The sequence below is a fragment of the Opisthocomus hoazin genome, chromosome 2 (genome assembly GCF_030867145.1).
Source record: "Opisthocomus hoazin isolate bOpiHoa1 chromosome 2, bOpiHoa1.hap1, whole genome shotgun sequence".
NCBI lineage: Eukaryota > Metazoa > Chordata > Aves > Opisthocomiformes > Opisthocomidae > Opisthocomus > Opisthocomus hoazin.
In genome coordinates this window covers 103,615,886-103,630,587 of record NC_134415.1, presented here as the reverse complement: position 1 = coordinate 103,630,587, position 14,702 = coordinate 103,615,886, and the positions used below count along the sequence as shown (strand labels likewise).

Genomic DNA, 14,702 nt, shown 5'->3' with positions numbered 1-14,702 from the left:
CTCTACCAAAGGCACGGCATTTTCTGGTATGTGAACTGTCAGGTTTAGACTCTTTGGTCTGCCACGTTGGCCAAATTCTGCCTGAGTCTTTCTGTTACTATCAAAGAGCACTCTGAATTTCTAGGGATTCTGTCACTACTTACTAGAGCATCTGCCCAGCCACTCTACAGCAGTCCCATTTGAAGCTGCACCCTTTTTCCACTGGAAAAGAACCATTATTAATCCTTTCAAGGAATCCATGAATGGCAAAAATATTTCACCGACACAAAGAGCAAGTGAATTGCTCTTTTTGCCTTTCATACATGCCATTTCGATGTCACGGTTTAACATGGAGAAAATAATTGTCGACACAATAATTGGATATAATTTCATAAATGATATGGTATGTGCAATTTAGTTTTATTAAACAAATACAGCAGCTAACCAAAATCTGATTGCTGATAATGGGAAATTATATTAAAGCTTATGTTACTATGGTGATTACTGGTCATCTGAAATGATATACGCCCTAAATCATAACACAGAAAATCATCTTTCTGTGAAATAAGAAATACAATAGAAATAAAGTTAAGGGACATGTTTATGTCGGAGCTTTCTGCAAGCAAAATTGCTTTGATACAAAATGAGTTCAATGATACAGTGCTACCACCCACTCAAGCAAAAGAAAACCTCACATTTACATGAATGCACTTCATATTGATATTCTTACAGAATAACAGTTCAGATATCCAGAATGTGTCTGGCCTCGTTGAAAGCAATGGCACAGAAACGCTGCAAGGTATTGGAGTATCATATTACTGGCGAGTGCTTAATTAACTGTGAGTTCTCTGAGAGGCGCGGTATAAATAAGGGTACTGTGAATGTGGGTTTGTATTCCGTAGTAGTTTTGACATACATCCTTTAGTGTTTGTTTAGTTAGCTCAGAATGTGTAATTGTGTCTTTTGGCTTTTTAGTATTCTCTTTTTCTTTTTCAAAGAAAAACCATGAGGTATCCTTTACTGTTAACCAATGACATAGTGATAGGCCTATTCCATTCGGGCTGCAGAGACTTACTGTACATTCAGTACACTGTACATTCGGCAATTATTTTTAGTGTACTTTCTACACATTACTGTGTACAACTGTTAGTTTACATTAAAACTCTTCCCCCTTCTCATAGGATATGGCATAAACAAAACCAAATCTGACAAAAATTATACACATAAAATAAGAAGACAAATACACAAATAAGGCCATCTGCAGAATTAAAAATCCACCTCTTGCGATATTTCACAATAATTTCTACATAATATTTTACATCTTACGAACTTAAATACTTAATGCAAAAGGAAAAGACCTTTACGGAGCCAATCATATTATCTCTTCAAGGACCTGTCCGATTTGCTGGCTAGTGGCCTTCTCTGGGGAGTTGGAATTTTAGAAGGCTTGGCTGATCCTGGCCGAGAACCTGCTCGGGGTGTCGGTCTGCTTGTAGCAGGAACAGTCTCTGACATATCTGAGCATACAGACTGGATTTCTGAAATGTCAAAGTCAGATGCGTCACTGCCTCGGCGGCTACTTGACCTGCTGCCAGCCTTGCTTCCTGCTCGGCTTCCAGGTCTGCTTGGAGTTCTTCTGGTTTCTAGAAAGAGAAAAGATACCCATCAGTATTAGAGGGAAGGATGGAAAAGCTGTGCAGGTCCTTCCTAGCTCTTTGGCAACCCCCAAAATTCCTCATTGTACAAATTAAACTTTAGACCTCTGCCAGGCAAGCTAGAAGATGATGGAAGTTCCTCATGATAATAAACAAGAGCACAAAATAATACGGTATCTCCCACTAGAGAGAAGGAAATGTGAGAGCAAATGCCGAGACATAGTTAATTTGTCACTAGCACATCTCATTAAAATTGTATTATCCTGGCAACTTTTCTTGACTTGCTAGACATGCACTGTATATCCACTCAACAGCCAGATCCTTTCTTTCCCCTGCCATTTTCTCAGCTGTGAACTGAAAGAATTCAGTACCTGGCTTCTTCCTGCATTCAGGATTTCCCAATATATGTACCCTGGCAGACGAATATCCCAATTTTTAAATGTGTGTACCCCTCTTTTTTTTAAAAAATCAAACCCATACAGTCGAAAGCTGCAAGTAAACAAGCACAGAGTATACATTTCTCCCAAACACATCACTGAGTAAATGAGCAAGCCTGCTGAAGTGAAATCCTGCCCTGACAATGTGCCATGAAGAAAAAACCACAACAAAGAATCTTTAACAGAAAAACATTAATGTGGTTTTTCATAATTTTCCAATTACTTATTGAATCTTTTTGATCTTGACAAATCTGGTTCCCTGTATGTGTGAAGAACACCCAGCTGAAACTGAAATCTCAGGTGGCTCATTTTTCAAATCACCTATAACTTAAAAGACGCCTACTCTTTGAACAGGATTTTCCAGCACTGCTCAGCATGCTCTGCAGAGCTTAAGATCCGAAGGAAAGCCAGTAGAGCCACCTTCTGTTCTAACCATCTAGCCCTCTCTCCCTTACACAGAGCTGCTCTGAGGATCCTGGAAGAGCACAGCTTCACTGCTTTCTGTTTTAATACACCATTTAAAAAATCTCTGAGGGACATTCCATCAATAGAGTCATCTACAGCTGTTCCCTGCAGTTCTTCTTTCAAAAGAAATGGAAAAGTAATGATTAAGTGACCCCTTTGCTCCACCACAGTTGAGTATAACTTCAATACTGTGAAGAACCAAACCCTTTCTTTTTAAGTAAATGCTTCTTCCCTAGTTCCTTAGGCAGATACATTGCAGATACCACTGCCAAGAAGGCTGCAGTCATGAATTTGCACATGCAGAGCTGAACTTACCTGCTGTGCAACTACATGAATGGAGGACCATTATCCTGATAACGTGCAACCTAGGCAATACTAACGCAGAGACAGTAAGACTTTCACTCCTTCCCACCCTTGTTACATCTCCCTCACACCAGCACATGACCCTAAGGATTCAGGTGGAAAGCAAAGCAAGCAGTAGATCAAGCCCTGAAGTCCAGACACTCACCTGCAAACTGAGCTCTGACTCTGGTAGCTGCTGTTGAGAGGATGCCGCTGTCTTCTCCAGAGTGGAAACCCTTCCCTGATAGATATCCTGGCAGTCTGAGTTTACTTCCTTGAATTGGTGTTCCCTGTGTAAAAAAAACCCCGAAGATATGGGTTTTTTCAATTGTCACTACTGAAGACAAGGTCTGGTATTAGGTAATATGTAACTTAGAATACGATCATTGTAACAACATTTACTGTGAATCTCAAAGACTGGGCTGAGTCACTATGGACATTTTTCATGATTTGAAGTTTTGAACATTCCTTTAGCAGTTAGTACCTGAAGTAGTCCAAATGTAAAACAACAAAAAAATCACTTTAACAGTCTGCTTGACATTAACATTTTAGCACTCGTTGTGTGTATTTCAATGCATATGAAGAAAGAAAAATGCTACCTTCTTATAATTAGTCAAGCATGTAAGACTAGTTGATGGTACATGACTTCAATAAACAGAGACAAGTAGTTGAGGTTTTATGTCTGCATAGGTTGACTTTCCACCATTCTGACTGGTTATAGGTGGTTATATTTGTTTCAATTTTATAAATATTTTGATGGCAAAACAAAACTATAAAATTTCAAAACCTTTTGCTAGAAAAAGGCAGAAACAAAGACATTGGACTAATTAAAATTGTTCTTGTTGTCAATATATTGTCTGAAACGTTTCTACTCCATAGTCTCACCCTGCCTGCTCTCTCATTTCTGAGATAAAACAAGTCTTGATTTACAATCTACCCCAAACAGGAAGATTTCTTTCAAAGCCACAGGAATTAAATCCTCAAATCTCAAAATGCATGTAACATACTAGATAAGAAGTGTATGCAAATAAGAGGAAACCTACAGTATTCATATTCATTTAAACAACACAAAAATACTAAGTAAATATCCACACTGCAGTGACAAACGCAGCGCGCTGAATGGCCTGGATCCTGTGTTCCGTGCCCTCGAACCCCACACAGTAGTGGGGTAGAAATAGGTACTGAAAACCAAAATCCAGCAGAGTGTGTTGGGAGCTGCCAGAGCTGCCAGCTCGGAGCACTTCTGGCACATCTGAACAAAAGAGCACTGAGATGCTACAGAGCAGACAACCTGCTGGCCCTGACAGGGATGGTCACAACGTTAAACTCTCTGTAGAGCCAAGTACAAGTGCTTAACATCCAGCCAGCCACACCTCGGAAATCTGCTGTACAGACACTGCTTGGGAGGATAAGGAGCAAGGGAATGCTCTCCACTACCACCGCTGAAACTGCTGCACTTTGGGCAAGGCATTGGGAAAGAATCACTGGGGCAAGAAAAGATCAAGTTGTTCTTCAGTTTAGTCCTAAACACAAATGCAGTCTGCATATAAAATACATAACTTCTCCTGGGCAGAAAATGCTGCAGAATGCCTCAGAAATTCACTGCAACCTACCCCAACCTGACTTGTTCCATTTATAATCTTAAACCATGGTGGTTTACATACAAGAAACTCACTGAAACTACTGGCACTTGTAAGAGCAGTGAGAAATACAGTGCCCCCCTTTGGAATCAATGCCAGCTGCTTTCACCTCATTGTGACTCAATGAAAACACCACCTTCCATGTCTGTAAACCCTTTAAAGTACCATCAATTAATCTTACAATTCAGTTACCAGCTATGACATGGAAGAAAACAGAGGAATATATTAGAAACTGACAACTGACTCAACTTTCTGCTGTTGTTAACCATTCCAAGCAACAGCCCCGGTGACTGAAGTGCTGGACAAATACACACACCTGCAGTGTGCACAAGTAACGCACCCGCTCGCACGGAAGGAGGGAGTGAGCAGTGCGTTACGCACCTTTGAGCAGAGCCACGCTGAGGCCACGTAAGCTCAGCACCGGAAGGGATCACGTGAATGGCAACAGGCATCGAAGCGTGGATTTGTGAAAAGCAGATGCAACAGAGGTGATGGTAGCACAAGCTTTCCCTCAGCGATCCCTCCGTCTAACCCAGGGCAAGAGCAACTCCTACGAGTAACAAGTCAGTCTGCAGCCTGATCTGGCTGCAATCTTTCCACTGACTGTAACGACATCAGAGGAGACACTTTGGCTCCAAGCCCATTCAAATTTTGGTCATGCAGCTTGATTGCCAGCACAACCCTGACTGCTATACTAGCAGTTTCTATGTAAGTCATGGGCTGCAAATAAGACCAAAGCTTGTTTCCTGTTAGGTCATCAAATAGCTATCTCATTAGAGAGACGATTGGTCTCCACCCCCCCTAAGGGAAGCTTTCAGTTGTTGGAAAAATTTATATATCACAGTCAGTCTTTTGTGTCACTTTCTTCACAGTCATTGGGTATTTCTTTATTTAGTGGCTTTGCACTGGAGATCATAATTAATCTCATTCCTGTACTTCATGAATATTACAGTACATTATGAACTCAAAGTAAAGTTTTAGGAAAGAAACATGCAAAGTATATAAACTGATTAAAAAAAAAAAAAAGTACTTTTCCACATTTGCTCATCCAGTTCATCGCATACTGTTATGATCTATTAATCATTCATACTTCAAACATAAATTCATTGAGGCTGAGTTTTCCTAAAAGTCAAAAGCCAGAACAAACAGAACATCAGAAAAAAAAGACTCGGGGGGGGGGGGGGGGGGGGGAATAAAAAAGAGGAAAGAAATAATTTGACAAAGGTCTAAAATAAAGACAACGCATTAATATGCAAAGGATGTTGCAGCTCTGAAGCACTGAAACTCTAGTGGCTGTTAGCGAAGTGACAGTTTTAGTGAAGGAAGGTCATTAGACCATAGTCTCTGTCCTTACTGTACCTCTGCAGATGACCCTTGATAGTCTGAGGATTCTGGTGGCTTAGAAGGAGTTGACGTTTTGCTGTTTGTCAACCATGGTTTACCATAGTTGCGTGTTAAGTGATGGGGTGTCTGTATGAAACAATGGTAAATCAAAATATGAAGGACAGTAGATGGAAAACAATGTCATGGAGAAGGATACCTAGGCTTTCACAGGGAGATCAAATCTCATAGTAGAAATAAGAACTAAGCAGAAAGAGTTGATGACAAACGTTCTGAAATTAAGAGATGTCACAGCTTATTTTTTAAATGCAATGGTTCATTGCTCTTTTAGAGCATATTCCCAAATTGCCAGTTAGCTCATGTGGCACCTTAAATGTAAAGAATTCTTCTATTCCTGTGTTGCAAACAAATAGTGAAATACATTGAAAAGACTTCTCAGATCCTCCCCAGACTATGAAATAAAATTGAGATACTTCTTCCCCGTCAGCTAGGGAAAGCACCAATATTGTGGAGCAAGGGGAAAAAATCCAAATCTATACCCCATCTGTTAACCAGCGCAGTTTTGTATGTTTCTCCTTACCTTCGGTGTACTTGTAGCAACTGCTTGTGGGGCAGCTGCCTGGCCAGCCTGACTTGACAGAGAAGTAGATCTGTTGGGAGAAGCACCCCTTGAAGAGGGTCGTGATCTACGGCCCCTTGGTCGGAAAGCTGCCATGCTCTGACTGGCACCATCTGCCAAAATGAACTTTTCACGCAGCTCCACGTTCGTCCTCCCTTTAGCTGCAGCAAAGAAAGGTGTTCATTTAGTCAGATATGAAATTTGTCACCAGGCTGTTTATTGTCACTTTTGCCATGCCAACTCCAACACATCTTAACAATAAATAAAATGCATTACTGTGTAATGCATTTATTTTGGACACAGAAGAGTTATGTGCAGAACTCGCTTATTTCTAATACTTTATGCCAGCAGGAATGAACCACTGTCAAAGGAAGTCAGCGTGATAATGGAATGCTCAATGTGCTAAATCATTGTTAATCTATCAACTATTAATACACAGACACAACCTGACGAGCAGTTTTGCTAACTCTGCAGCTACTCATAATAAATAATACTTGCTTAGATGTTCCAGGAGAAATTGCTAAGTACAAATTACAGGAAAGCAGCAAATATATTTATTCAAAACTATGAAGTTACGTACTTTGGTGACATGCAATGATGAACATAAAATCCAAACTATGATGAGGTAACTGGTGGCTAAGCACTCACACACACATACAAACACACATATGAGAGAATGTTCCGCAAGAATAGATGCAAGACAGGTTAGCATTTAACTGTGTCAGTATGAATGACAATTGGTTTTGAAACACTCTTACAGCATGTCAAAAAAAATTAGCTTGCAAAGCACCAGCCCATGTAGGAACACATTAAGCTAAATGTGATGGGTGTAGCATATTGTTAAAAATATATATCTTAATAAAGTGGGAAGGAAATGAAGAGAGAGGAGAAGAGAAGGAGGAGGAGGAGGAGACAAAGAGAGGGGTTTGCCAACCTATAGTAGGCTGAGTGGTAATTGAAGAGTTTGATTCCGAACGTAACATTTTACTCCCGTGATGATGAACTAGAAAAAATGACACAGGACATGGGTCACATTAAAGAAAATCGTTAGCAGGAGAAGAAATCAAGTATAGCAGCTGCATATGCAAGAGACTCAGAGCACCAGGCCAAAAGACAGGATTCAGAGCAACTGCTCTGAGGCGAGTTTTCAAAGGTCCCCTAGGCAAAAAGCAAGTAGTGCTTGGATAGACTCAACTGCAGTCCCAAGTATACTTGTGTAACAGTATTTATCTGCTGACATAAAGAAGTAATGTAAGCTAAAATTATTTTATATAACTACGTTCAATACTCTTAAAGCTGTTTATGACAATAGTTCTTTGAAATGTGATTTATCTGAATACACAAGAAGCCCTTGATGGAAATGCGGATTTGCTACATGAAGTGCTAAACGAAAAGTCTGAACCTGCATCACTGACTTTAACGACTACTTGGCATCACTGACTTCAACAAGACCAGGTTTTAGGCACCAAAGCACAACGTCCAGTGTCTGGATGATTTTATAGAGATCAGTATTCCTTTAGACCCACTGTGTTGACTTAGTCATCTGCTCATGTATTTCCCACAAAAAAGGGATAAAGTACTATAGAAAATACTATAGAGATACATAGAATACAATATTTCTTAAAGAAGAGGGGATGAAGTTCCTCTTAATGGGAGGACAGTAATAAAGAATTCCGATAAATTAATTAGATAGTTATTAAGTAGTGTGTATCTCAGTGTCAACCCAAGCAGGAACTGCAACAGTCTACCTGTCAATGGGCCCAAGAAAAATGTTTGGGATACTTCAAATCTAACCAAGTTAACCCTTCAGTGAAGTCAGATATTTCAAGGCACATTTCATTTTCCACTACCATGCACTTTTGAGGAATAGGAGTAGAAAGCTATAAAGTAGAGATGGCTCTGCAGGCCTAAGTGACTTTCCTTATTAGCAGGTGCAGAATTAAGTGCTATATTTCAGTTAGACCTGTAGTCCAACACCAATAAATGTAATATTACTGTTACATTTCTTTAGTAAACAATATAAGCAATATGTTGGTAAGCAAAAGGACTATTTTTAATACTGCTGAAAAGCTCACAGATGTCATCACAAGGTTATGACAGGTCTTTTATGATACTCTGATAAGAAGTTTTATGGGTACCTTTTAAGCCTGTAGACAAAGGTTTCTAGGCCTTACTGGCACACCCTCAGCCTTTACGGGGTTTTTTGGTAGCTTCTTTTGGGATTTAACAGGGTTTTGTGCCAGCTTCTGTTTGGATTTAACAGGGTTTTGTGCTAGCTTCTTTTGGATTTAACATCCTTGACTTACCGTGACAACTACTACAAATACAATCTCCCCACCCTCTCAAAGTCTGTAGTAAACTGTTTAGAAACCTTGGTCTCAAAGCAGAAGCCGTGTGAGATAGCTGACACTGGAGTAAGGTCTACAGGACAGTTGATGTCTCGGTCTTCACTAGCTCACTTGCCTCTCCTGAACCCCTCTGTGCTGTTCTCGCGCTATTACAATACTGAGTATGGTCCTATAGAACTCCTGAGAGGTAACAATGCAGTAAACTTAATGCTGCTAGATAGTAGGACAGAATTACCTAGTTAAAAAACACCAGCTCACTCTGAACACAGTCTTTATTCTACTTTCTGCAATTTTACTACTCTGGCTATTATTTGACTTGTATCTCCCTCACCCCCTTCACAAATGGCTTCTTTCCTGTCTCCAGCTGTTTCTCCAAGAACAGTGCCAGACAGAGCCTACTTTCCCACTAGACAAGTAGGCTTTCCGAGAAACTAAGATGTCATTACGTTGCTGTGTACCGTGCTGGAGGGCACGGTGATAGAGCGCTCCCTGCTTCCCCAGAGCACAGAGTCCTCCTGACCAGAGCGTTTTCCACTTGCTTCGCACAAGGCTCAGCGCTCTGCAAGTGGTTCTGGGGAGGATGCCAGTGAAAAGACAGGGCTACAAAGGCAGAGCCTGACAGCCTGGGCACAGTCCCTGGCCAGAGATTTTTTTTGGTGTTGTTATAGTTACTCTTTGATTCAATTGCCTTATTTTGATTTATTGCCTTAAAACTTCTCCCTTCCTGAGAAGGTTTTATTGGACATTTCTGTGCGCTGCTTCTGCCAAGTCATACAAGCAGTTTACATGCAATAAACTCTATCTGGGCTAAGTTCAATTCTTAATTACACCACTCTAACGCTGGAGGAACTGCGCAGAAGACACCACAGTTATTCTAGACGTACATCAGTGCAAGTGAAGAGGATCTTAACCATGGGATTTAAAGTTTACAAAAACAGATCATTATGCGACGTTTAGTGAGATGATGTTTACAGAACTGGCATTTTATGCAATTCAACCTCCATTTTGAGACAATGAATGGTGACTGTATCCAAATAATTATCTGCATGTTCATTTTAACTGTGGTGTTACATACCCCTGCAAGGATCATTTTTCACTAAGAACTCATCAAGTGCCATCCAGCCACCTCCAACACGAACCATGACCGTACTTCTTAGGATACGAACAAGGCGCAGTTGTTGAGAGTCACCAAACTGCAATAAAAATAAAACAAGTCTCAGGTTCTCAGTCATCCAGATGCAGTCCAAAGCTGATAGGTTAAAAATTAGACACTTAAAGTTTATTTTGAAATTTAATTATTAGTAAATGCTAAAAAAATCAGATTTATTTATGCAGATTGTTAAAGCTGTTAAGATTTCAAATCAGATGCTGCTGCATTAATCCAAAGGAGATGGTAGGACGGCAAGGAAGAATCTCAGGTTTAATTTTATGCTGGATTCTCAAATGTCTGAGCTCATAAAAGAAGCAAAATTAGTATCACGTTATTTAATTGGTTACAATCACGTTTGTGCAAATTAATGAAGACCTATTTGCATTATTTCACTGTTAAATCTTAAGCAAACTCTCTTCTTCAACAGTCTAGATTTTAATGCTGTCAGCTGAAAGGAAGGCAGCATCGCTTTAAGTGATCAGTATGTGGGCTGGAAATTCAATGCATTATGAGTGTTGCACAGTTCCATCCATTGATGCATTTAGAGGGATATTTTCAGGTATAGCTTTGACACTCCTCACCTATAGTGAGGTGCAAGCAGTGAAGGGAACATTAAAGAAGCAATGAATGATTGATAGCTCTCGTTATTGCACTTTGTTATATAAACTGTTTGCCACTCCTCTGTCTACGAATCGAGGTTCTTCACAATTCAGAGATGCACAAAAACCTGTTTTGTACTAACTCTTCTACTAGCCCACTCTTCCTTTGGGCTGATGGCCAGGCCTAACGTATGTATTGCTCTTGAGACCTGTATAACAAAACCTGTATGCAGTATCTCTGTTCAAATCCAGATCAAAGAAAACATGATCAAAATGTTGACCCCCACGATCTCATAAAAGCTAACCAGAAGAATTCAGTACTTTTTATCCAATGCCACTAAAATGTTTATTTTGATATCAGATCATCAGGCCAAGTGTAGTGCTCTCACACGCAAACATGCAGAGCACTTACTGAAACCAACGGGAGTCAAAAACACGTTTTGGGACCATCTCTGGACCCTTGGAGAAGGCTGGCCGTAGTTCAACTGTACCTACTTGCTCCAGTAAGAAGGCTGAAATGCTTTAAATGCAAACCACACAAACGTGCTCCCTACTTGTTAAATGACTTTACTTTTTTGGTACTACTTAAGCCAAGAAGAGAGAATAAGTTTAAAGGAATATTACTTTTAGGAACCAAACAAAAGCAAAGCTTGCTGCTTAATTCAATAATATTTTTGTTTGTTATAAATAACAACATTCACATGAGCATTATTTGTACAGGCTTTTTAATAATGCATTCAGTATGTGTCAAACAAAGAACCGTTTTGTATATGTAGATCAAAGTTAAAAAAAGAAAAGAAATGGCATGCAAATTCATGCCATTTATTTTCATTGGCTTGTTTCTACAGAGATTTTTTCTAGAGGTTCTACAGATACTAGCTTTTTCTCTGTTTTTAAATTTTTTTCCCTATCCTAGCTTAATTCTTCATTTAGACCCCACCAAGCAACTACACCACGGGTCAGGCACAGTATCCTTTGCAAACTGCCTACCTAGGCTGTGGTTAATTCAGACAGTGGGGCTCCTGGAAAATAACACAGGTATCTATCAAGGCATTTTTCCTAATGGTAATTCAGTCCATTTCCTTCTTAAAATAGCCTGGATACCAACTTTCCTTGAACAGTATTTACTGTTGTTTCAAATAATCAGAGGTAAAAACACTGGACTAAAAATGTAAAGGAAGTCTAGTTTCAGCTACAAAAAGGCCTGTTCTTGACAACAGCCATGTAACATCACTGTCACTAGAGAAGCCTCAGCCAACTGGCTGTGGGTGATTTTTACTACGACGCTGTTCTGCACCAGTAAGAATTAGATGCTCTCAAAAAACGCTGTATTTTTCCTAGATCTGAAAGTACAGATGACAGATAAGAGGATTAGCACAATTTCAAACAGTCTTTTCAAACAGAGGCTTGTTCTATATACGGAAAACTTTCTAAATTATTACTTAGATATACTGCTCGAGGCATGTGGTAAGACTATCCAGTGCTCTTCGTGCTTTCTTCTATACTTCAACAGGCTTTGCCAATAAATGAGAATGCAAGTACATTTTCAACATCTCTAGATTTAAAACAGCTAATGCTGTTAACACTAGCATTTCCAGAATGGATTATACATATTATTGCCTTTATGAGAGCATGAATAAGATACTAATGGTGTCTGGTTTGTGTAAAGTATTTTCATTCTTGCCAGGTAAGCATGATTTACCAATTTAAGAAGCTGTGTATCAGTACGTACCACACGAGTAAGTGAGCTCTCTTTAGCGCATCCTCCCTGTACCACTGTACAGTGCCACTGCTGTACGACTCACTGATGACCCAACTGACAAAAAGCATTCTTAAACACAGCTCCAGTACATTACAGACCTGTCATAGCTCATTGAAAACACTCTGGGAGACAGAATAGTCTGAACTGGAATATCAAGTTTAATTTGCCTATTTCCAAAATACGTATTTGATGATTCACTGCGTTAGTATATAAAATAACAACAATCAGCTAGGTTCTTAATCATTCTGCTTGACAGCACAGGGATTTTTTTCTTCTGAAAATGAAAGTATTTTTTGCCTAATTTGTAATAAATAAGTGATATGACATTGCGATCCGTGTTTACTGTGATTAGCCTTTAATCTGACAGCCTAAAAAAATACAACACAGAATTTGGAAGCATTCCGCTATAAGACTGAAAACTGATAAAATAATACTAATTCTAAAATTTCAGTTCAAATGCTCAAGATTTTTTACTATGTGAATTGCTGCTGACCGTTATCTGGTTCCTTTAAAAGTAATCTCCTTAATGAGGAAAATGGCCAAAGAAAGCAGGTGAGGGACTGAAGAGGAGGGATCCTGAGACAAGCAATGCTCCATAGCGTTTAAAGAAATACCACAGCTGATCAGCAATGAATTAGCTGAAGATGAAAGGATGGCGAGAAGACTGACCATTGCAAGCTTAAATCACTATGCGTTAGAAAAAAAGGGGAAAAAAAAAGAAAAAAAGAAACTTCGTAACACATTCCACTGGTCTATACCTGATTTCCCAGGAAGAACTGATAAGAAATGAAAAATGGAAGAAAGACACGATTAGTTTACAGGAAATTCTCTATATGACTCTAGAACACATGCAAACTAACACATCAGACATTCTAAATAAAGTGTCTACTTCAGAGACGAGCAGGTAGCTAGCCATCCGGAGACTGAATATTGGAAAATATTCAAGGCCTTTGTTTCCTTCCCTTTGTTGTTTCTGTGGTCTTTTAAAATAATCTACCAGTATTTCGTAAACTCTCTTAGCAAATATTGCGTATTTCATCTGAAATTGTTCTGGTTATTGAATCTAGGGGTAGCAGATCTTTCTCTACAATGTGATATTTATTTTTCTGTGATCTAAAAGCGTTCTGCGACTATCTAACACATTTCTTGTACTTCTTCAGAAGGAACAGTGTGCTCAAATAAAATGACGAGCAAGTTTGATAAAAAATTGATTGAATACACTTTGGTAAAAGATTTTTCAAGTACAACACAATACCACAGGGAAATATCACTGGTTTTATGAAACTAACAGAAAAACAGCTACAGTTTAAAACACTTTGGGTATCCAGGCAAAAAGACTGTCTTTCAAGGAGCTGTTGTATGTCCATGTGCATGTGTGTATGTACGTATGCATGCAGTTAGCTTTTAAAAATTCCCATACATTGAAAACCGTTTCAGTAGATTCAGTGCAAATAAATGTAAGCAGTAGCATTTTCCCGTATTTTTAGCCTGTATGTTCTAACAAGAAAAAACCACAAAATTTAGGCAAGCTTAAGAAAAGATACAATTGTCATACAAAATTCCTGTAAATTAATATAGCCTAATTCCTTGCATAACCGTGTCACACAAAGAATCTTTAAGCTGAAAGAACTAAGAAAGTCCTTAGCAGACTTACCCTGTACTTGTTATCCCCAATTTGTTCCACTTGAAACCGTTTTGCACATTTACATTTAGCTACCTGCCTTGTAACCTGCAAAAAAACCACAACTGAATGATTACTTTACAGCTAATATCACATTTCTAAATATTTGTATATTGGTATAACTGGCAAACTTCCAATTATACAGGAGTGAAAACAAAATTAACTATTAAAGAACACGACCCCAGTAGAACCGAGTGCAATCTAAGAAAGCAGAGAATGTACCTCATCTTCAATCTTGTCAGCATCTGTGAGAGGCTTGTATGCATCCTTGTTTGGATGCAGAGCTGCTACAAATTCGTAGTAGTCAATATATCCATCACCGTCTCTATCAAAAATATCTGCAACAGCACTCATTTCAAGTCGGCTTGTTGGGAATTCTGTAAGACAAAGACAACAACAAAACCTGGCTTTTCAATCCCTTTATCACAAATATTAAAATGCTTTTCGGCACTAGGTGACAGACAATGCTTATCAAAAAAATAAAATTCAAAAGAGTGAAGGAATCTTTCTGAAAAAACAAAATGGATCTCCAACATTACCTAGATATTGGATTAAAAGGAATATTATAGTGTGGCTTGAAGAGCGACACAAAAGCAAGGGCACAGATTAAACTGTAAGATATATGTCTATTTTTTAACATTTTGACCTTTGAAGTGCATGAAATACCACAGATTAACAAGATAA

The 14,702-nt window shown here is 39.0% G+C and overlaps 1 protein-coding gene across 19 annotated transcripts in view; it reads right to left on the bottom strand.

Moving 5' to 3' along the window:
* Window positions 1–363: 363 nt before the first annotated feature.
* Window positions 364–14,702, bottom strand: part of DST (dystonin) — a 310,440-nt gene continuing 296,101 nt past the window's right edge. For 9 of the 19 annotated variants that reach the window (XM_075414638.1, XM_075414643.1, XM_075414645.1 and 6 more), the window contains 8 exons: window positions 14,241–14,395; window positions 13,992–14,066; window positions 13,096–13,113; window positions 9,902–10,019; window positions 6,440–6,639; window positions 5,878–5,988; window positions 3,045–3,168; window positions 364–1,622 (listed from right to left, as the gene is read on the bottom strand). In XM_075414638.1, the coding sequence (XP_075270753.1) occupies window positions 1,357–1,622; window positions 3,045–3,168; window positions 5,878–5,988; window positions 6,440–6,639; window positions 9,902–10,019; window positions 13,096–13,113; window positions 13,992–14,066; window positions 14,241–14,395 (1,067 nt within the window). In that variant the 3' untranslated portion in view covers window positions 364–1,356. Of the gene's footprint in view, window positions 1,623–3,044; window positions 3,169–5,877; window positions 5,989–6,439; window positions 6,640–7,412; window positions 7,482–9,901; window positions 10,020–13,095; window positions 13,114–13,991; window positions 14,067–14,240; window positions 14,396–14,702 lie in introns of all 19 variants that reach the window. The other 10 variants (XM_075414626.1, XM_075414627.1, XM_075414628.1 and 7 more) reach the window with 2 other exon arrangements.